We start from the raw sequence: 21,514 nt of genomic DNA on the forward strand, positions 1-21,514 counted from the left end.
AGTTTTTGTAGCTCTTTTACCCTAACAATATTTTCTTAATATTATGTTTGCTCTTTACCTATTAAAGTTAAAAGAAGAACCTGAAATCTGGACTGAGAACAGTCCATGTTGTGGTTGATGGTTCCTTTTACAAGTACTAATGATTGCAGAGTATGTGAAAAACACTGCACATATGGATGCAGTTAGAATAAATACATAGTTTTGTAACTTTTCCGCTGCAGACAAATTCAAAATTGCTTTTTTTCACAACTGTCTGATGGAACTAAGGCTGTGAATAGAGAAATAAAAGCAGACCAACTATAATGGGAAAGGGCAAGATGCTGTGCATAGTCATTTTATGGGCAATCTAATCCATAAAAGCTTCGGGACTCCTCATATATTGAAAATAGCAATTAAACAGTAAAATCTCTAATACAAGGTACAACAATAAAATGCATAATTAACTTTCTAACTCATAAGTTTTCAGCCAGAGTTGGATTACTCTGAATACCAGGAAAGAAAACTTTAATGGGATATTGTCTTCTATACCACTAGGAGGAGAGCGACAAATTAATTTGCTAGCAAAATTCCAATGTACTATATCTTTCAAACAATGGTATTTTATATTATGTAACATTACAATATAACAGGGAAATCAATACAGCAGAATATGTGAAATCAGGGGATAGTCAAAGAACAAAGGGCTCCTGTGCAGCCTCTTGTGTCTGGGCTCTCTCTATAATGCCCCACCCACATGAACATTCCTATTAGGCACACATATACACACAAGTGTGTGTAAGTGTATGAAAGGTGCCCGAGTGAGGTAGTCGTGGGCGAGCTGTAGCCCCCTCTCGCTCTGGCACCCTACAGACAATACGTGTCCTCCCTCTGAAGTGTGGCTGTGTATGTGGTGCTCTTCAATTACTTCAAGCCATCCGATCGCGTCTGTCTCCAGGCATTTCTCTTCTGGGACCAGGGCAGCAATAAATTCAGAGGACACGAGGTTCTTAACCAGAACTTGAACTTTACTTGGGGAAGAGGAATATATACAATATTTACAGGCAGATATAATGGATAAGGCCCGACAGGTTATCATCTCTCTCACAGGCGCTGGTAACTCCTTCAGCCCTGGTTCCCTCTAAGTGTAGCATCTCCGTGGCTCTAATCTCTAGCCCAGGAGAGACTTTTCTGGATCCAATATCTCTCCCCCACGTCTTAGCCTGGAGTCCTATTTGTCTTCTTCTGCTTCCTGCAGACTAGAAGTGCCCCGGGTTCTCACTACCTCTGATGAGCTTCTCCGGCCGGCTAACAGGACTCTTGCTCTCGCGTAGGGAGACTAACCCTAGTGATCCCACTGTCTGAGGGTATTGAGCTCCCGTCTACCCAAGCAGCCACTATAGTCAGGCTGCCCGCACAATTCACTGTCCAATCTCTTAATCAGTCACTCCTCCTGCTTTCTGGAAACTTAAGCAGGAATTTTCCTAAAGTGCCCACCCTCGTTGAGCTGTCATCACACAGCATTAACTCATCACTGTCTGTAACCCTGCTAGCAGACTCAACCAGACATCTGCTCCCAGAACAGTGGCATCTTGTGGCTGTTTACAGGTACTGCAGCCCACAAGGAATTATGCCAGGAACAAGCTCTATATCACTCAAGGCTTGATCAGGGCACTAAGTTCCCCCTCTACTCTACTGACTGGACCACTAAAGCTAACCCCTTAGCTTGGTCTATCAACAGTTCAGAGAGGTCTGACTTCAGGAACACTTCCTTTAACTATCTCAGTACCAAGGGAAGGCTACGCCCTTCCCCACTAATACATTCCCCGACACTTTAATGTTGGTCGTCCCCGACCACACTAAACAAACACAAATCAGCAGCTATGACATTATATCACATTACTAAATTTTACTGAAACATTTTAGTAAACGACTGGTCCTGAGGTCATCATCTTGGATGGGAGACCGGCCCTTCTCGGTTAAGGGCCCCGGAACAGCAATTCAGGACAGTCCATTATCAACTTTTCAAAAAAAAACTTCTCAGAGGTACCGGTCCTTCTTGGTAAGGACCCTGGAAACACAGTGTCCATGTCCATATTTTTAAGACAAGTTACCCACCATTAGCCCTCAATCTTCTTCAAGGGCTGCATTCTGAGGCACGCAGTCACAGGTAACACCCTGTGAGTCTCTTTCTTCTTGGCCCTAGCGGGGGTCACCGGTTCTTCCCGCTGGGCCGCAAGTCTCTTAGATTTGGAGGATATCCATCCTCAAGGTGTGTCTCAGCATTTTAAATTCCAGCAGAAAAAGGCGCAACAAGCGCAACAAAAATAAAAATAAAAGTAAAAACAAAAGGAGCAGCTCTCTTAGGCACACAACTTTTGGTGCTGCTTAAGACCTTCCTGGCCTGGGAGGTAATGGAACAGTCCTCCATTTTTTTCTCTCCGACTTAACTCAACATCGGGCACTCCGCCCCCATTGGGAAACAGTCCCAGAATCAGGACCGCAGCTGGTGGGTCCTAGTAAACGAAAAAGTGAGAGGTCAACGGACCTTTTAGCCAGCTCACTTCTTCCAGGCCTCCTTCCGTTCCTTCATGAAGGCGGCCCATGCTGCGGACGAAGGTGGCCTCCTCCATTTCCACGGCTGGTCGGGGTACCTGCTAGGCCCGGGGTACCTGCTAGGCCCGGGGTCCTCGTCCGAGGACGCAGCGCTGCCACAGCCGACTTGGGTAGGGCCGTAACTGGTCACTGTGAAATGATGCACCTCATTACTAGCGCCAGCCTGGGTTTCTCTAGCAGCTTCCTGCTCCACTGCTCCAGCCCCCTTCGGGTATTTGACTGTTGAGTCATCGCAAGGCGCCTCACCGGAAGAGTCGGCTCTACTACAGCTCAGGAAGTCTTCCTCTTCCTTACCGACGACATCTCCCCGCTGCTGGTTTTAGGTTCTTCCTCCTGCAGGACGCCAGCCTTGGGAGGGGGTAAGAATCCTCCAGGGGCTTCCCTAGCCCGACGCTGCCGAGCCTCTCTCTCAGCTCTTCGCTGGAGGACCTGCCTGTCCTTCTCAAGGACGTCCTCCCACTCATATGGACGGGTGAGTGCAGCCGCATACCACCCTCTGGGGCACTCACATTTTACAAAGTGCACGATGTCCCCCACGTGCAGGTTGTGGAGACGGTCGGGCAGATAGTCCTGCTTTACCACTTCGCGGGCCACGAACACCTCGTGCCCGGTCCATTCCTCCTCCAGAAATCCTTACCCCTCACGGATATGGAATTCTATGACCCGCCCCCGGGTCTGAGCTTTCTCCACTGACTCCCTTCTCGCCGCATTGGACCCCTCCAGCCAGCCTCTCAGGAAGGTATCGGTCCATCGCCGCTGTTCTCGTGCTGTCATCGGGGGGTCGCGGGTAGTCCATTTCAGACTCCCGGGCTCGGCGTACCGCTCTGCCGGGGAAGAGTGGATGGCCTCCAAGGCCAACGACCAGAAATTCTCCCGTGGGGCCTTTCTTTTAGCGGGCCTCCCTTAAGCACCGTCCCCTGAAGGCCTGGGGGCCTCTGTTGCCGCAGAAGCTATTGGGGCAGATACTGCAGGCGTGACCGGCTGCTGGGGCATAGACCGCTCACCTTCCTCAAGCTCTGCTGCAGCTATTGCTTCGGCCCCACCGGGATGTTCTCCTCCCTCAGCCGAGGGGGACGTTTCCTCCGGCATCCGACTCCAGCACCAAATGCGAAGCTCGTGGACTAGCAGGCCCAGCTCCGGATCAGGCCTAGTGGCCCACTGGACAGACACTGGGGGTAGGGGCAACGGCTCGCAGGCAGCGCCCGCCGGTGAAAGGCTCCCAGCGGCGGCCCCTGGGGTGGTAATCTCCAAGAGTTCCTCCTCGCTGCTTGACTCACGCATGTCGTCAGACTCTGGGGCTGCCATCTTCTCAGGACGTCCGCTGCCGTACCTCCTTCTCCTTGCGTGCCGCACAGAAAATGGCGCCGGTCGCTTACCTGTGATGCGCGTCCAACGCCGCCTCTTCCTGGGCCGGCCTTCTGACGCGACCGCCGCGTCACTCTCGGCCGCTCCGTCTTCGGCCGCGCCCCTTCTCTGTGCGCGCTGATACTCACGGGGCCGGACTTCACTTTACGCCACGCCCTCTTCCTCACTGGACGTCCCATCCTGGGACGCATCTTCACCACTGGGCCCATCCTTCTTCGGGCCGGAACTCGTAGGAGCTGGACATCTTTTCGCGCTCTCCGGCGTCGTCCACTCCCACGATAGGCGGTTCTTCACCCAGACTTCACCGCCATTGTCACCATCTTGGAATCCATGCTTCGGGCCGCCATCTTGGGCCGCATGCCTTCCAACACTTTCTCCTCAGTGTTCTGCGTCGGCTCTTCCCCGCTTTCTTCATACGAGGAGCTCGCATCCTGCCGACTACGCCAAATGAAAGGTGCCCCAGCGAGGTAGTCGTGGGCGAGCTGTAGCCCCCTCTCGCTCTGGCACCCTACAGACAATACGTGTCCTCCCTCTGAAGTGTGGCTGTGTATGTGGTGCTCTTCACTTACTTCAAGCCATCCGATCGCGTCTGTCTCCAGGCATTTCTCTTCTGGGACCAGGGCAGCAATAAATTCAGAGGACACGAGGTTCTTAACCAGAACTTGAACTTTACTTGGGGAAGAGGAATATATACAATATTTACAGGCAGATATAATGGATAAGGCCCGACAGGTTATCATCTCTCTCACAGGCGCTGGTAACTCCTTCAGCCCTGGTTCCCTCTTTAAGTGTAGCATCTCCGTGGCTCTAATCTCTAGCCCAGGAGAGACTTTTCTGGATCCAATATCTCTCCCCCACGTCTTAGCCTGGAGTCCTATTTGTCTTCTTCTGCTTCCTGCAGACTAGAAGTGCCCCGGGTTCTCACTACCTCTGATGAGCTTCTCCGGCTGGCTAACAGGACTCTTGCTCTCGCGTAGGGAGACTAACACTAGTGATCCCACTGTCTGAGGGTATTGAGCTCCCGTCTACCCAAGCAGCCACTATAGTCAGGCTGCCCGCACAATTCACTGTCCAATCTCTTAATCAGTCACTCCTCCTGCTTTCTGGAAACTTAAGCAGGAATTTTCCTAAAGTGCCCACCCTCGTTGAGCTGTCATCACACAGCATTAACTCATCACTGTCTGTAACCCTGCTAGCAGACTCAACCAGACATCTGCTCCCAGAACAGTGGCATCTTGTGGCTGTTTACAGGTACTGCAGCCCACAAGGAATTATGCCAGGAACAAGCTCTATGTCACTCAAGGCTTGATCAGGGCACTAAGTTCCCCCTCTACTCTACTGACTGGTCCACTAAAGCTAACCCCTTACATAGTATACACATGCACAAGCACACATATACAAGTTAGATATGCATATATACATGATACATCTATGCATGTACTAGTACATTATGCCAGTAAAGAAGAATACTATTTAGATTTTTAGGCAGAGTAAATTCTCTTACTCTTAACAGTGCAGCCTGTGGCTCACTGTTAATGTTTCTACCTTCTGTCCTAGAGCTACTATGAATCACTGGTAAGACTTGCTCCTCAAAAATTAACTATTTAAAAGCATCCAGCTTGGGGAGATGAATCTAGATGCATGGAGGGGTCCCTACACCAGAACCACACGTGGAGATGATAACCACAATACCATCCTTTATATAAATCCACATAAGTATCAGCACACCTTACCCTCTTATGCGGTATGTCCACCTCTGTTTGAAACCTTCTGATGTTAGAGAAGTCACTATTTTCCACTATGATCAGCAGTTGAAATTCATTCTTCCTCTACTATAGCATTAGCCGCCATACACATTAGATAGTTGGTCAGTCCCATCAAAATCGGCAGGGTTAGCCAACTTTAATGTAATGTGTACATGGACCCTGTTACATTGACTTGTAGATCAAAAGATACATTCATGGTTGTGCCTGTTAATATACTTTTAACCAGGGGTCCCCAACCTGTAACTCGGAAGCCACATGTGGCTTGCGGTCCTATGAATTGTGGCTCATGGTTGTCTGCCAGCTTGGTGCATTAGCTCCAGGTCTAGAAAACAGGTATGAAGAGCACATCTCAAACTTATGAATTTTGTGAGTAGTCCTAAACAGAAGAGCAGATTTGGATGCACTAGTCTTAGGTGTTTAGAGATAATTTAAGTATGGTATGCTGGAAACAGGATGATACTACCTATCAGAGGAAATGCTTGAAGCTGGATGTGACAGTGAGGTGGAGTGCTTGATGGGAGAATACTGAATTGGGGTATTGTAGGAACCCCTGGATCTTGGTATAGTGCTTCGGGGTGATTTCTGTGGAAAAGCTTTAGTTATCATTATACCCGTAATGGGTTGCTACTACTGTGAGGGAGGCGGGAGCTGGATGTGGCTTGAGAACATATCCCAGAGTTCAATTTGGCTCTCGAGATCAGAAAGGTTGGGGACCACTGCTTTTAATGATTAATTTCTTTTCTTTAGATCTAATCAGTTTTCTTACATTTGAGGTAAAATGAGAAAACATTACTGTCTGGAACAGAAATAAACTGCTTTTCCCATTAGCTTATACATGCAAGGTATGTTAACCCTTTAAAAATGATAGCAGCTAAGGAAGAGTATGTTAAGGATTTACAACAATGAGACATTCCGATGTCTAGATAGAATACTATTAAAGACCTGCTTTGCTCTTGACTCTTACATCTGTAGTCCGACTGAAATATAATCCTGACTGCCAATCTGAGACAAACCAGCTAGTCAAAGCAGACACAAGCAACAGAAACAAATGTCACTCAATAGCATTCAGAGGCAGCAAGTTCATGGAGAATTTCAAACAGTATCTGTCTAAGTTGATGTGCTTTTACAAAACACCTACTGCTTTGGCTACCGGACATACAATGATAATGAAAGAAAAAAAAAGTGAGTAAGCTCGAGGCTCTGGTGAGATCACCAATCACCTTTGTGCTAAATATTCTTGATACTGTAGCTAGGGGCATTAAATGAACTAAAAATTCAGAGACCCAAATTATTGGATGGACAGAATGAACGTTTCATTGATTCCCTTAGTCATGTTGTTGGTAGTGTCTGGGTGCAGCTTGATTCCCGGGTTTTTTTGAGTTTTGCTGTCAGCCAAACATGGCTACTTGACCATAAGCTAACCATGGAAACATGCCTAATTGTTTTTTACCTTTACATCTCCAATCTGGGGATGGTTAAGAAGCCCCATACACATACAGGTTGGACGGACATTTATGTAATGTGGATTGCCAGTTTAACATAATAGATAAGAACTTATACAGGAAATGAGGAGGCTTGACTTTACATCTAGGGCCTCTTTAGAGATCAAGATCTTTAATGTCTCTCTTGTTAAAATGACCATGAACAATGACCAAATACAATGAAATGCAATGATCAATACAAATAATGCATTGTAGATGGAGAAATATTAAGCATTTCTAATAAGCACTAAGTATTAAAAATTCAGTTAAAGGAGTTGTCCACTACTTTCACATTGATGCCCTATCCGTAGGATAGGGTATCAATGTATGATCGGCCAGGGGACCGGCACCTCTGCTGATCAATTGTTATCAGTGCTGGTGGCAGCGGCCGCAAGTCCTTACCTGCAGTGCTTGGCCGTCAAGTTGGTAGTGGCCGGGTCTTGTTACTGCACATCCGCCTCCTATTCAATTCAATGGGAGGCGGATGTGCAGTACCCCGCGGCAGCCACTACAGATGGACGGCCAAGCACCGCAGGTAAGGACTTGCAGCCGGCGGCTGCCGGCACTGATAACAGCTGATCGGCGGGGGTGTTGGGTGCGGGACCCCGGCCGATCATACATTGATGCCCTACCTATGGATAGGGCATCAATGTGAAAGTAGTGGACAACTTCTTTAAGAATTCAGAGCTTTTATAACTATTCAATATTTCCTTACTCTAATAGAAATGTGAGGGGATTAAACACTGGCTGTTTGGTGCCACAAGAATACACTCGCCCAGCAAACGTGAGATAACTAAGTGGAGTTAGACATGCCACCATCTATAGCCAGCACAAGCATTTTTCTTCTTTATAATCTGTTACATGTCATTAATTTATAAATTATATCAAAACATCTAATATTTCCAAATTATAATCCTACTAATCGGCTTCTATGTTGTGTCTGACTGTTTATACAACTACGGAAGAAAAGTTGAGTAACATATTTCCTTAAGCATTTAACAAATGTTAACAATGCTATAAAGACTGATGTTGTTTATACTTGAAAGAAAGATTAACGGCAAACCAGTGTTCTGGAGTCATGTTGGGACTGAAATAACCTTTAAATTCTTATGTGAAACTATTTCGAGGAGTAAAAGAAAAAAAAACTGTATATGTTACATAAACTCCAGCATTCTGTCTATAAAGATGGGCCATTTAGAAAGGGGATTTTTCACTTTACAATAATTGCAGTAATTGCTAAATTGCTTCATTTTTTTATGTATCTCTACTGCACATTTTATTAATCATATTTTAATTTTGAGTCTCAATATGTTAGTCTTGGGGTTCAACCTGTTTCTTTGTAGGTCACTGCCCTTCATTTTCTGGACCAAGTATTATATCTGTGAGAAAGTTCACAGTTCTAGGAAAAGCTCCAATTATGTTACAAACTGATTATCCATATTGGTGATACATACATAGGTAAAGATGTGTCTACTTGTTTTTGTAATTTCGGATTGGTGGCCAATGTCCAAGTGGTGTTAGTGGCTGGCCTCCTCTTCATAATACTCCCCTAACTTTTCTTTGTATATGTAAGAGCGCTGGCATTTTGGATCTAACCTCGCTGTACTTCTGAAATAAGTGTGAGTACATTTGTAGTCTCTACTGACTAGTGAAGGCTTAGGAACCCCTCTGTGTGAACAGGAGAACCACGTATGGGACAATGTCTATACCAGTGTTTTCCAAACCGGATCTTCACAGCCCTCCAACACATCATGTTTTCAGAAGTCCTTAGTTCCTTAGTATTGCACAGTAGAGAGAATCTGTGGCAGTTTCTGATGCCTTAATAATAATTCCATCACATGTGCAATACTAATGAAATCCTGAAAACATGATCTGTTGGGGGCCATAAGGACTGGAATTTGGAAAAGACTCATCAATACTATTCAAAAGGGAGAAGCATTACTCCAATACATACAGATTACACAAATGTATCTATAATAATAAGAAAGCGAGATATAAAAAGAAAAAAAAAACAGTGTGCTAGTGACTAATGCAAAGAAGGTGACTGAAGTTAACCCTACATTTGAATCCCCCCATCCATGTTACACTATCAGTGTTCTGGAAAAAGAACAAAAGACAGGGAAAAAATAATGTGTTCATTAACTCTCCATTGCAAAGGCTTACCCTGTAACTGTACCTAATTTTTCATAATACTTGTGGACATGGCTTAAAAGAGGGGGAAACTTTCAATGTTTGGGGCCAGTTTAGCTCTAGGACAGTTTCATAAACACTCATTTTGGAGCAGTCGCAAACCCTACCACACCTCCCAAGTGCTATCATAAGAAATAATGATTGGATGAGTCTTATCTGGGTTTTGTTTTACAACTTTTTTTGAGATACCATGGTCAATGGTGTACATTAATAGGGATGGCTGGGCTGACGATGTCAACTTCAAGTCTATGACTAGATTTACTTATGTAAAACAAGCTGGTCCTTTTCTACTATAGTTCCCCATACAAAATTGATATTTGTCAGCTGAACGACTGTTCAGCAAGTAGCTCTCTCCCCAGACTCTCCCACAGACAGGAGCAGTCAGCTGAGCAAAGTGCTCCAGTGTTTTCAATGGTAGAATCACTGTCAGACTTTCCAAAATCTAACATGCCGGATATTTCTCTTCCCTCACATAATGTGTAAGGGGCAATCAGGAAGCCCCCATACAAAATCGGACTGCCAGCCAATCCCGCAGATATTGGCAGGTTCGGTTAACATTAGTCTAATGTTTATGTAGGCCTTGAAGCAGACCTTTAGGCTACATTCCTAAGATGAGGTTTTCATGTTGCAGTTTTTCTGCACCTATTAAGTTAATTAGGTTACCTGCTTTTTTACTGCGTTTTTATCACGCTTTTGAAGCAGAGTTTTTTGTGGCTTGTTGATATGTCATGGTTTAATCCCTTAACGACCGCCGATACGCCTTTTCACGGCGGCGGTTAAGGATACCTATTTCTCAGCGCCACTGATTAAAGGCGCTGAGGAATAACAGTGTAGCGCCCACCAGAGTTGGAAAATCTCCAGGGTCTCAGCTACCGGGGTTAGCTGGGACCCTGGAGAACATGATCAGGGCCGTTTTTTCCGGTCCCTGCTCACATGATTACAGTTATCCAGTGAATAACGGTGATCAAGAAAAAAAAAAAGTGTGCCCGCGGTTACAATCATTTCTCTCTCCTCTGACATGATATACATGTCAGAGGAGAGAGAAATTAAGCCCCCCGAGCCCTCCCGGTACCTCTACCATGCCCCAGATCTCCTGATCCATCCTCCAGCCCTCCGTCATCTTCCAGTAAAAAAGAATGGCGGGCGCATGAGCAGTGCGCCTGCCGAGATCTGCAGGCTGGTACCCGGCAACAATAGAGAATTTTCCCTATTGGTTCCTTTTGATCACTGTGATAAACCCTATCACAGTGATCAAAAGAAAAAGAAAAAAAAAAAAAATCAAACCCCCCATTGAAAAAGTCAAATGGCGCTCCTTCCCTTCCGAGCCATGCTGTGTGCCCAAACATTGATTTTCCCTCACATATGGGGTATCGGCATTCTCAGGAGGAATTGCACAACAAATTTTATGGTCCATTATCTCTTGTTTGCGAAAATAAAAAAAATTGGGGTCTGATTTGTGTGAAATAGTGTGACATTTGTGTGAAATAGTTAAATGTTTATTTTTTACTTGCACGTTGGTGTGAAGCACGTGAAGGGTTAATAAACTTCTTGAATGTGGCTTTGAGCACCTTGAGGGGTGCAGTTTCTAGAATGGTGTCAATTTTGGGTATTTTCTGTCATAAAGGCCCCTCACAGTCACTTCAAATGTGATGTGGTCCCTAAAAAAATGTTTTGTAAATTTAGTTGGAGAAATGAGAAATCGCTGGTCAAATTTTTAACCCTTATAACTTCATAACAAAAAAACAGTTGAAAAAATTGTGCTGATGTAAAGTAGACATGTGGGAAATGTTATTTATTAACTATACAATAACTGTACAATACGTCACAAAAAAACTCTCTCAGAATCAGATGAAGCGTTCCAGAGTTATTACCTCATAAAGTGACAGTGGTCAGATTTATAAAATTTGGTTTGGTAATTAAGGACATAATTGGCTCCGTCACTAAGGGGTTACACAAAAATGCTTTGTTTTTGATAATTCCTGGTGTTTGGCTTTGACAAACTATATTGATATAGTAATGTGTGAATTATATGCATTTTTAATTATTTTTTTTAAACAATTACTATAAACAGGTACATATCGTTACATACAATCAGACTATAACATAGTATTACAGTAAGTCTGATGCATAACTTGTATTTCAATTAAGTTCAAATGAAATATAGATTGTGTTGAATCTTTTTTGTATAGATATCATTGTTTCCCAAGTACTAAGAAGTGCAAGAATAAAGTCAAAAGGTCTCGTAAACATACATAGCGACAATATGCAATTCCGGCAGGCCCGTATTTGCTATTAGGCACCGGATGCCCTGTGCATAGGGCAGTGGCGTCATATATATATATATATATTTTTTAAATCTACCCTCCTCTCCCCAGGCTCCATAAGAAAACCAGAATCTTTGCGGACGGAGGTCTCCCTGTATTCATTGGTATTAGCGTCTTTAAGACAATAATGCAAATGAAAGTCCGTGCGCTCCAGCACTTTCAGGGTCAGTGGAGCTTTAATTAGCTCCCTGACCTGGCGTGTGCATGCTCCTGACGCCAGGGCAGCCAGATGAGTTTACCTCATCACGCTGCCAACATTACGGAGTAAGACTCCGCCAAAGCCGGGAGCAGCCAGGTAAGCACTCTTTGTGCTGAAGATACAGGTGGCTGAATGGGATATCTGTGAAAAAGGGTCTGCATAAGGGGGGTGATATGTGAAAAAGGGGACTGCATGGGGGTGATAAGTGAAAAAGGGGCTGCATGGGGGGGTAATAATGAAAAAGAAGGCTGCATGGGGGGGTAATATGTGGAAAAATGGGGCTCAGTATGGAGAAGGCAATCGTGAGGGAGACAGTTCAAAGAGGAGGCAGCATGGGGTGGGGACAATGTGAAAATTTTAGTTCATAAGTGAGGAGGGTGTGATTGGTAGAATTCATAAGGGGGACGGTGTGGTGGTCATAGTATAGAAGGGGGGATGGTATGGTGGTCATAGTATATAAAGGGAGACGCGTGGTGGTCATAGTATAAAAGGGGGACGGCGTGGTGGTCATAGTATAGAAAGGGGACGGTGTGGTGGTAATAGTATAGAAAGGGGACGGCGTGGTGGTCATAGTATAGAAGTGTGGACGGCGTGGTGGTCATAGTATAGAAGTGTGGACGGCGTGGTGGTCATAGTATAGAAGTGTGGACGGCGTGGTGGTCATAGTATAGAAGTGTGGACGGTGTGGTGGTCATAGGAAAGGACAGTGTGGAGGCAATTTACTAACAGAGAAACAGTTGGGGTCATTTCTTGTGCAGGGATCACAGCGAGGGGCAGTTATTCATTCGGGGGCACAGCATTGGGCTAATTTGGGGCACAGCATGGGTGGTTGTTTTGATTCAGGAACATTATAATGACACTTATTTTTAAGGGCACCATGTCGGGATGTGCTGCAGAAGAGCGGAGAAGATGGAGATCTGCAGTGATGAGCTGTGATGGGAAAAATCATCATGGCACAAGGACCTGTGAGGTACCTAGATCTAAGAGTGGCTAAATACATTAGCTAAATGCAGATTTTAAATGACTGCTGATCAAGCAGATTGTCAGTCTTTAATAGCCTGTTTAGACAGTCTGTGACCGCACTTTCATGTGCACAGGATGATCTTTACATGATCGTCCTGTGCATACAGAATATTATTGTTCTTGGTAGCATGTGATCACAGGACAATGTGCTGTCGAGAAAGATGATATTTAAAGGGTGCCTACATAAACATTTCTTTAGGGAACGTAGCCCCTATAAAAATCAAACCAGGCATATACATTTTAAACTAATAATGAAAAACATTATTTTTTTTATGCAAATGAGGGCACATTGGTGCTTTTTTGGCGTGCCTATGGTGCACCAAAATATTGCACCCATCTATTTGTTTTTTAAGCCAATTTCCTGTGTTGATTGACAGCGCTCCATTGGTAAGAGGCTACTTCACTCCAAGTGTCATTGTGGCTGTGCACATAATGTGGTTGCAGGTGCGTTCTCATTTCTGGTTCCTGCCCGTCTCTGGCAGCCGCTAGAGCAGCTTCAATGAGGAGGATGACGGGTGTTTAAGTGAACAGACAGCATGAACATGTCACATGGTGCTGTCCTCCCTGAAGTTACTCACTACACTTCCAGGTGCGGCGACCACAGACAGGCAGGATCCACGCATCAGAGCACGTCCATAACCACACTGTGTGCACTCCCGCAATGTCACTTGGAGCACTCACTGTTTTCAATGGACCGCTGTCAATCAATACAAGGGACTACGGTTAATATGCAAATATTAGGGCATATCAGTGCAGCAAGGCATAGACCACACCAAGGGTGCACTGAAGCGCCCTCCTTTGCATATTAGATAAACGTGGATTTTTCAGCAAATGTTAAGTTAAATTGTATACACCTGGTATGATTTTTGTATGGGCTACGTTCGCTATTATAAATGTTTATGCAGTTTAATTGGCATTTTGTGGGTGACAGTCTCCCTTTAAGTAAGCTTAAAAATTTCACACAAACAAATGTTTTTCTCCTGTATAGGGTGATTGACAGCCTGTTTAGGTAGACCGATTATCGACTGCAGTGTAAATGCACTTGAAAGAGTAAACGTTTGAGAGATTATTTTATATGTTTTAGGGTCATTAATTCTGATCAGGTGTGTGGGGGAACCTCGCACCCTACCAATCGCTCAAAAGACTTTAGAAAAGCGCAGCTCATGAGACAGAAGAGCATACAGAGCAGAATGGATGCAGTAGAAAGTCATAGTTCAGTCTCCTGAGCGGTGCACTTCTAAGAGGTCTTTTGAGCAAATCAGCGGGGGTCTCCGCACACATTGCTGCACCAACCTGCTCAGAATTTATGGACCCAAAACATAAAAGATATCTCCCAAAAGTTAAAAAGATGCTCCGAAGGCAAAGTAATTTTCATTCTAAATCCCTATCTATTTAGTGCCATAATCGAAACTATTTTCTAATGTACTTGCATTAAAAATTTCCTGTCCTTCCCTAACTACACTAATTGCTTTTCTATTTTTTTTCCCCACTTCCTTTTTGATGACTCTTCATTTTAGAATCCCAGTGTATGCTGGGATACTCAAACCAGGAGTTATCAGGAGGCAAAGGCTGCGGTCACTGCCGCAGCCTCTGCCCCCTCCCTGAATCAAAGCGCCATCAGTGATGCTCATTTCAGGGGCTGGGCCAGTCCTTTCCCTTCGCAAAGACCAGCGACGTCATTTGTGAGGGCGGTGTTGGTCTCTGCACGCCGGGTATTCTGACACTGCTCTGTTGCTGGCTCATTACCACTGATTTGAGCCAGCAACAAAGGCACGCTGTCATTGTGTACAGCGCGCAGGGACTACCCCAGTCCCTGAAATGAGCGTCACTGATGACACTTAATTTTAGGGAGGGGTAGAGGCTGCGGCAGTGACCGCAGCCTCTTCCCCTTGATGACGCTTTGTATGGGTATCCCCAGCATGCACTGGGATTCTCAAACGAAGCATCATTAAAAAGGAAGTATAAAACAAGAAAGAAAAGTCGTTAGATAGTGTATTTAAGGAAGGATATGAAATTTTTAATACCAGTATATTTGAAAATAGTTTAGACTATGACACTAAATATATAGAATGAAAATTACTTGGCCTTGGGCCCACTCCTTTAAGTTATTCTTTAAATGTTTACAAGTGCTTCGGCCTGCATCTAATCAGTACTGACTGTGGTTCTTGTATGGTCCACAGTTTGATGATGGTTAGTAATATTAATTCTAATAATCTTCTCGCCATTGTTAAGGACATTCTGGAAGTTGAAGTTTCATGCGATACAAGTGTATGACTGGGGGCTAACCTGACATTGCAAGTGATCATTGTACTAATCTTGGTGAAGTATATATCTACGGACGGTGGTTCTGGTGCTGTATTTCTGTACTGATGATTGTTCTGGTGTTGTTGTCATGTACTGACGATGGTTGTGGTGATGTATTAGACCTCTGTGCCTGCACTTGTACTGATACTGGCTGGTGACCGGTTCATGCAACGCTATTTGAATCCCCTAATGTATTTTATTGATGGCCGCACCGTACAATACAAGCATTTTTTATTATTCACCTTTCGTGTCTCCCCTATTTCCTCATAGATTGCAAGCTTGCGAGCAGCAGGGACCTCACTCCTTTTGCTATCTGATTTACGTGTCACTCTAATGTCTTTATTGTCTGTTCAAGTGCCTTATAAAATGTAAAGTGCTGCAGAATATGTTGGTGCTATAGAAATAAAAATTATTATTATCATGTATTCATGTGCTGAGGGTGGTTAACCTAACATTGCAGTACTAATCTTAGTAATGTATTTATCTACTTGTGGTGATTCTGGTGATTGTATTTATGTGCTGATAATAGTTCTGGTAATGTAGTTGCGTACTGATGGTGGTTCTGGTGAATTTTCAATGTAGATGTTGGAATCTTTAATTTATTAAGCATGATACTTGATCATTACAGGTTCAGTGTGCGGAACTGAAAATACAGCCATCTGAATTAGACCGTATTTGTCAGCTGAACAAGTGTTTAACTAATTCCCTATACATTATAGACGGCTGTCTGATCACTTGGCCAGCAGCTATCTCGCCCCAACTTTCTCATATACAGGAGTGCTCACTTTGCCAAGCGTTTCTGTGTTCTCTATAAGAGCCGCTGCCAGACATCTCTGGAGGCTTATCATTTAGAGCAGAGGTCCCCAACCGCCGGTCCGCGGACCAGGACCGGGCCGTTGGGGTTTTTCAGCCGGTCCGCGGCGCCGCTGACAGCTAGCTCCGCGGCCCTACGCCTGGTCAGAGCTCGCTCTGTGTGGATTTATAATGTTTTCTGCCATAGCCGTGACAGCTCGCAGCTCCCGGCAGAGAACATTATGCAGGACGGGGTGGGGCGTCGGGCGGGTCTTAGTGACGCGGCCCTCCTGCACAGCATGGTGTGTTCCTGACGGGGTGGGGCGGCAGGCTCTCCTCACTGACACGCCCCCGGCAGAACATGTTATGTGGGGCGTGCTGGGGCAGCAGACTGGCTTCAGTGACGCGGCTCCCGGTACCGGTGTTCAGTGTGTAGCGCTGCTAAGCAGCAGCGCTGTATACACTGACGCTCAATGTACAATGCTGCTACTTAGCAGCGCTGTACACCGAGGTCCCGCCAGCATCCTCCCCATACAGCTCCACCCCTCCATAACCCCACCCCCATATGACCAAAGCCCCGCCCCCACCCCCACCGGGCCGTGGAAAACTGGTCTTGCTTAAAGCCGGTCCATGGTGCAAAAAAGGTTGGGGACCTCTGATTTAGAGAACATAAGGATCTCCCTGGACATCAGCCAAGAGCACCTATACACATTAGACTTTCAGCAGAACCTGTCGATATTGACGGATTCGGACAATTTTAGTCTGTGTATGCGCGGGCTTAACTACTATCTAAAGGATACGGGCGCACAATGTCTTTTAAGCTTCTGCAAATTTAATGAGTTTTTCAGGCAGAAGATTCTTCGGGACACGCTGGTGTATATTGTGCTAAAGGTTTTTTTTTTTTTGCTTCTTTTCAGTCATCTTTTGGGGACCAGTTTTTACTTTAATTGTATTACATAAACTAGTGGCGAGCAGCTTCCAAGTTTAAGCCGCCTAATGAATGGTCGGATCACTTCGTTCAACCACTTCACATCTTTGGAAACCTGAAGCTGTTAAAAGAAGCTGAAAAGACTGAACATATGATCAGCAAGTAATTTCTATACTGCAGTGCATATGTTCTATCTTTTTAGAGTTTATTTAGAGCTTTTTCAGGTGGGTAAAAGAGCGGAAACGCCTGAAATAGATGTCGAGTGCACATAATACCCTTAGTCTGACTTACCAGTAGGGGGCATGGAAACTTAAAGTGCCTAGGGCAGCATGAACACAAAATATGGCCCTGAAAACCAGAATATTCTACTAGAATGAAAGTCTAAAACTTTAATCCTAAAACAAAGAGGATGTCACGGGTGTGTCAGAAGTGACAGACCGTCGCCATGCAGTTGGTTGGAGATCCCTTCGTTTGGCATTACAGACACCTTCTTAGAAGCTGTCTCTCTAGAACCCAGCGGCTACCTTGCTCTTGCTAATTAACACCCTGGCCTGGGTGTATAAATACCAGCTGTTTGCTAGAGGGAGGTTCCGGCGATACTCACATGACCCCTTGTGAAGGCTTGGAGCAAGAGCATTACTATTTCCTCTTTGGTGCTAAGAGGACGTCTGTTCATCTCTCTGAAGTCGACTAAAGTTAATCTTTAACTCCCCCTTGTCGTCTTTAGTTGTCAGTGGGGATCGACTAGAGCTCATCCCCTCCCTTCCCTAGCCAGGGCCAAGTGCCAGGGAAAGACCGGGTGAAGTTCCTGTGTGGTGACTGGTGCGGAACCAAAATAGGGACGTTAGGGGAGACAGGGTGATATAAGGTCAGCCTAGGAGGTCTCCACTACCCCCTTTCCCTAGAGTCTGGGCCTCCTTTTCCCCCTTGCACCTTGCTTTCCTACACCTTGAGTGACAGAGTAACAACAACTAACAAACAACATGCTGTGGAAAAAAGGAACAAAAAAGAGGAATCACCTTCTTAGATTACAGTGTAAGGCTATGTGCCCACGATGCAGAAATGCTCAGGATTTTTTCCTGAGAATTTCTGCATCTCCCTGGCAGAAAAAAACGCATGCGGATTGTACATGCGTTTTCCTGCCAGGGACATGCAGAAATGAAGCGCTATTCACTGGCATTTCCGCATGCGGATTGACAAGCGCTTTCCAAGCGATTAGCATCACTTGGAAAGTGCTTGTGACAACTAAGTCACACTATATAAATCCATGCAAAAGGCATGGATTTATATAGTGTGACCCGAGAGAGTGGTTAAAAATAAAAAAATAAACTAATACTTACCTTCCAATGGCCCCCGAGACTTGCTGTGCTCCTGTGCTGGCTGCCGTCAGATCGCGGTACTGAAAAGACCTGCAGTCACATGACTGTGACGTCAGCGCAGGTCCTTCAGTCCTGTGCGATCTGTCAGCAAGCGAAGAGAAGTAATCCGGGGGCCGTCGGAAGGTGAATATCATCTTTATTTTTTTTTTATTCTTTTTTTTATGGTACCTGGGTGTGGAGGAGAGTCTCCTCTCCTCCACACCCGGGTACCATCCGCACATTAGAACGCGCCAATTAAGCAAGTACAGATGCAGTCTTGCGGAATTGGCGCGTTCTAATGCAAGTCAATGGCGGCGAAAACGCAGCGCTTCCGCAAAATTAATGGACATGCTGCGGATTTTTGAGCGCAGCAAATCCGCATCATGGGCATTGAAAGTGCGGAATTGCATTGGAGACCATGGGGGAAGGTTTACCAAACGGTTCCCAAGCGTTTACGCTGCGGAAATTCCGCAGCGTAAACACTTGAAAAACGCATCGTGGGCACACAGCCTATTAGTAGAGAATATCATGCTGGTTTATATTAGTTGGGCGTGTCAAAGAGGAGATGAATTCCAGAAATCCCATATCTTATAAAATTTCTCTGGACAACCTCTATTTTGGTAGACTGTACTTTTGTAAGGTATTATTGAATTGACTAATTCAATCAATCAAGGACTTTAAGGTTGGGCAGGTATTGCCCATCTACTGGAGGGCTAACAACTTCCTTGCTAAAAACAGCGTCTCACGGGGAAAGATTTTGGATTACTTGCGTTATTTCCACTGAGGAGATGCACTTAAAATGCATGTGTGTTTTTTACCTGCGGATTTTCCACATCTAATACCAGTCTATGGGGAAAATCAGCACATAAAACTCAGCGTACCCACAAGAGAAATTGACCCGCTGAGGATTTGAAACATGCACCGCAGGTCAGTTTATGCAGAATAAAGTTTTCTGTTTTGTTTAATTTCGCCTCTCCATTGCGGAGATATTAGCAATCAAATATTTGGGCACCTAGTAAGTTAACTTTAGTTAAGTCCAAGTCAGTATAATAGATAATTTTCACTGGGGTGTGTACTTCTGCCTCCTGTATGATGCTGACCAATCAAAAGCAAGCAGCAGCATAGAAGTGCAGAAAGACGCGTGATAATGCATGATCAGAGTCCAGAGGTTTTTGGCAACAAACGAAATTAAAAAAAAAAGTTTTATTCCGCTCAACAGCCATTATTACATTATGTGTCCAGTTCAACATGAAAAATTTGGTGAAAGGTCCTCTTTTAAGACTGTACATGTTAGGTAGTTTATGTACAAAATGTTGTGAAAAAATTTTTTTTTAGAACATTGTATAGTGGATTAAATAACTTAAATAAGTCACTTGGTCAGATGACAAATTACTTAGGGTCACATCCAACCTTTTTGCTCAGTGCTTGTTTCTGGCTTTAAAAATTATTTTAAATTCTCATTTACAAAATAATAATAATAATAATAAGATTAACTGTAAAGTTAATGTTTTCTGTTTAATAAAAAAAGAATGAAAATGAAAGACAGGAACACCAACAAATTCTCACGTCCACACAATCTGATCTCCGGCATTAGACACTATATGGACTTTTTAAAAAGCAAATTTCAATAGTTACATAAAAGTTATATTGATGGACACAAACATAAAACAACATACCTCTCTCAGGATAGGATCTGCTATAGAGCTAAGGTTGACAGTGCCTTCATATGTCAAATAGTAGAATATATTTAGAGCTCGAACAGCTTCAGGACCCTGCTGCTTGTAGCCAAATATAAGATCAATCCACTGGTGGAGCTGGCAAGAAACAAATTCACTTTCCAAGGCCTGCAACAAAGGTAGAAAGACATTGTGAACAATGTATGGAAGTAAAAAATATTAAAAACACACAATGATTAAACTACATGTATATATATCTATATAGATATATGTATATATTAGTTGAAGCAACTGAAGGTATACACAAAATCTTACAGTCAGCGATTTCTGGCTCTGGAAAATAAGTTTTTAGTCTCTTGTAACCTATACTTAGTTTTTTTTCCAGGACGGGAGCATACAACTTACAAATAAATTGCTGGCTACATAACGTCATAAAGATTTTATAAATTCAGGACGCAGTGTACTAGCGTTGAAAACATGAAAGATTTTACACTAGTCCGTTTAGAAACTACAAAATGTTTTAGATCTTTAATATAGTTTGGGATTTCAGCTTAAATCATCACTCCGGTGTTTCTATTTCTTATTTCCCCACTGGAATGTTATCACTAATGCATGTTCCCTGTCTAGTAATATACTAACCAGCCACCATCTTATGTTTCCAGCACTGACCAGTTTATCTTTTGTGTTAGGATGAAGTTGGTGCCGTTACGAACCGCGCTCCTCCATGAAGAAGTTGCCAGTTTACTTCTTCAGGTACATAGCTAATGCTGACCATATGGTGGGATGTATATATATACACATTAGCATATGGGATGAAAAAAGACCGCCAAAGAACCCCTTGGCGCCAAAACGATAAGGGTCTCATTGTTTAAAAAACATATCTAAAATCAACAACCATAATAGAGAGTCCAAACTCCTATTATACATGAATTCCTCATATTAACCAGTCCTTCAGATGGCATTCTAGTAAAGTCTGATTTTTTTCACTGACCCATAGACCTGAATTGCTGATTTTGATCTGACCCTTGGATCAAAATCGGATATGTCTCCGCAATTTTTTTCAGACTGCTCAGTCCGTAAGGTATCAAAGAAATGTGAATTGCCCCATAGACCATCACAGGTATGAGTGCTATCCATAAAAATCATGGAGAGCAATCGTATGCGAAAATTGGAAATCTGAATGAGGCCTTGAATTGAGAGCTTGTGACGGTAAGCTCTGGCTTCCAGTAAGTCAGGAACTGTGGTCACATGATGGCAGAACTGGACTGGGGCGGTGTCGGAAAGAGCAGATGATGGAAGCTGGTAAGTATATAACTAAGGGACATGGAACGTGCATTAGTGATGTCACTCCAGGGGTAAAATAAAAAAAAGCCAAAGTGATGTTAAAAAGTGGTGTTAAAATTTCCTTAATGGAAGTTTCATTTCTGAGACGTGTTAGAAGGAAGCTGGGGAACAAAAAAGCAAATAGGGTTTTATCAGGTAGTAAAGGGTGCAATGGAGGGCAGAGATTTGCTCA

The 21,514-nt window shown here is 44.2% G+C and overlaps 1 protein-coding gene across 3 annotated transcripts in view; it reads right to left on the reverse strand.

Annotated features, from left to right (window-relative positions):
* LRBA (LPS responsive beige-like anchor protein) overlaps positions 1-21,514 on the reverse strand; it is a 646,348-nt gene that overhangs the window by 86,310 nt on the left and 538,524 nt on the right. For all 3 annotated transcript variants that reach the window (XM_073642521.1, XM_073642520.1, XM_073642519.1), the window contains exon 47: positions 19,999-20,166. In XM_073642521.1, the coding sequence (XP_073498622.1) occupies positions 19,999-20,166 (168 nt within the window). The remainder of the gene's footprint in view (positions 1-19,998; positions 20,167-21,514) is intronic.

Source organism: Phyllobates terribilis, unplaced genomic scaffold, assembly GCF_046119375.1.
Source record: "Phyllobates terribilis strain yellow unplaced genomic scaffold, ASM4611937v1 Scaffold_1__5_contigs__length_1240528914, whole genome shotgun sequence".
Lineage (NCBI taxonomy): Eukaryota > Metazoa > Chordata > Amphibia > Anura > Dendrobatidae > Phyllobates > Phyllobates terribilis.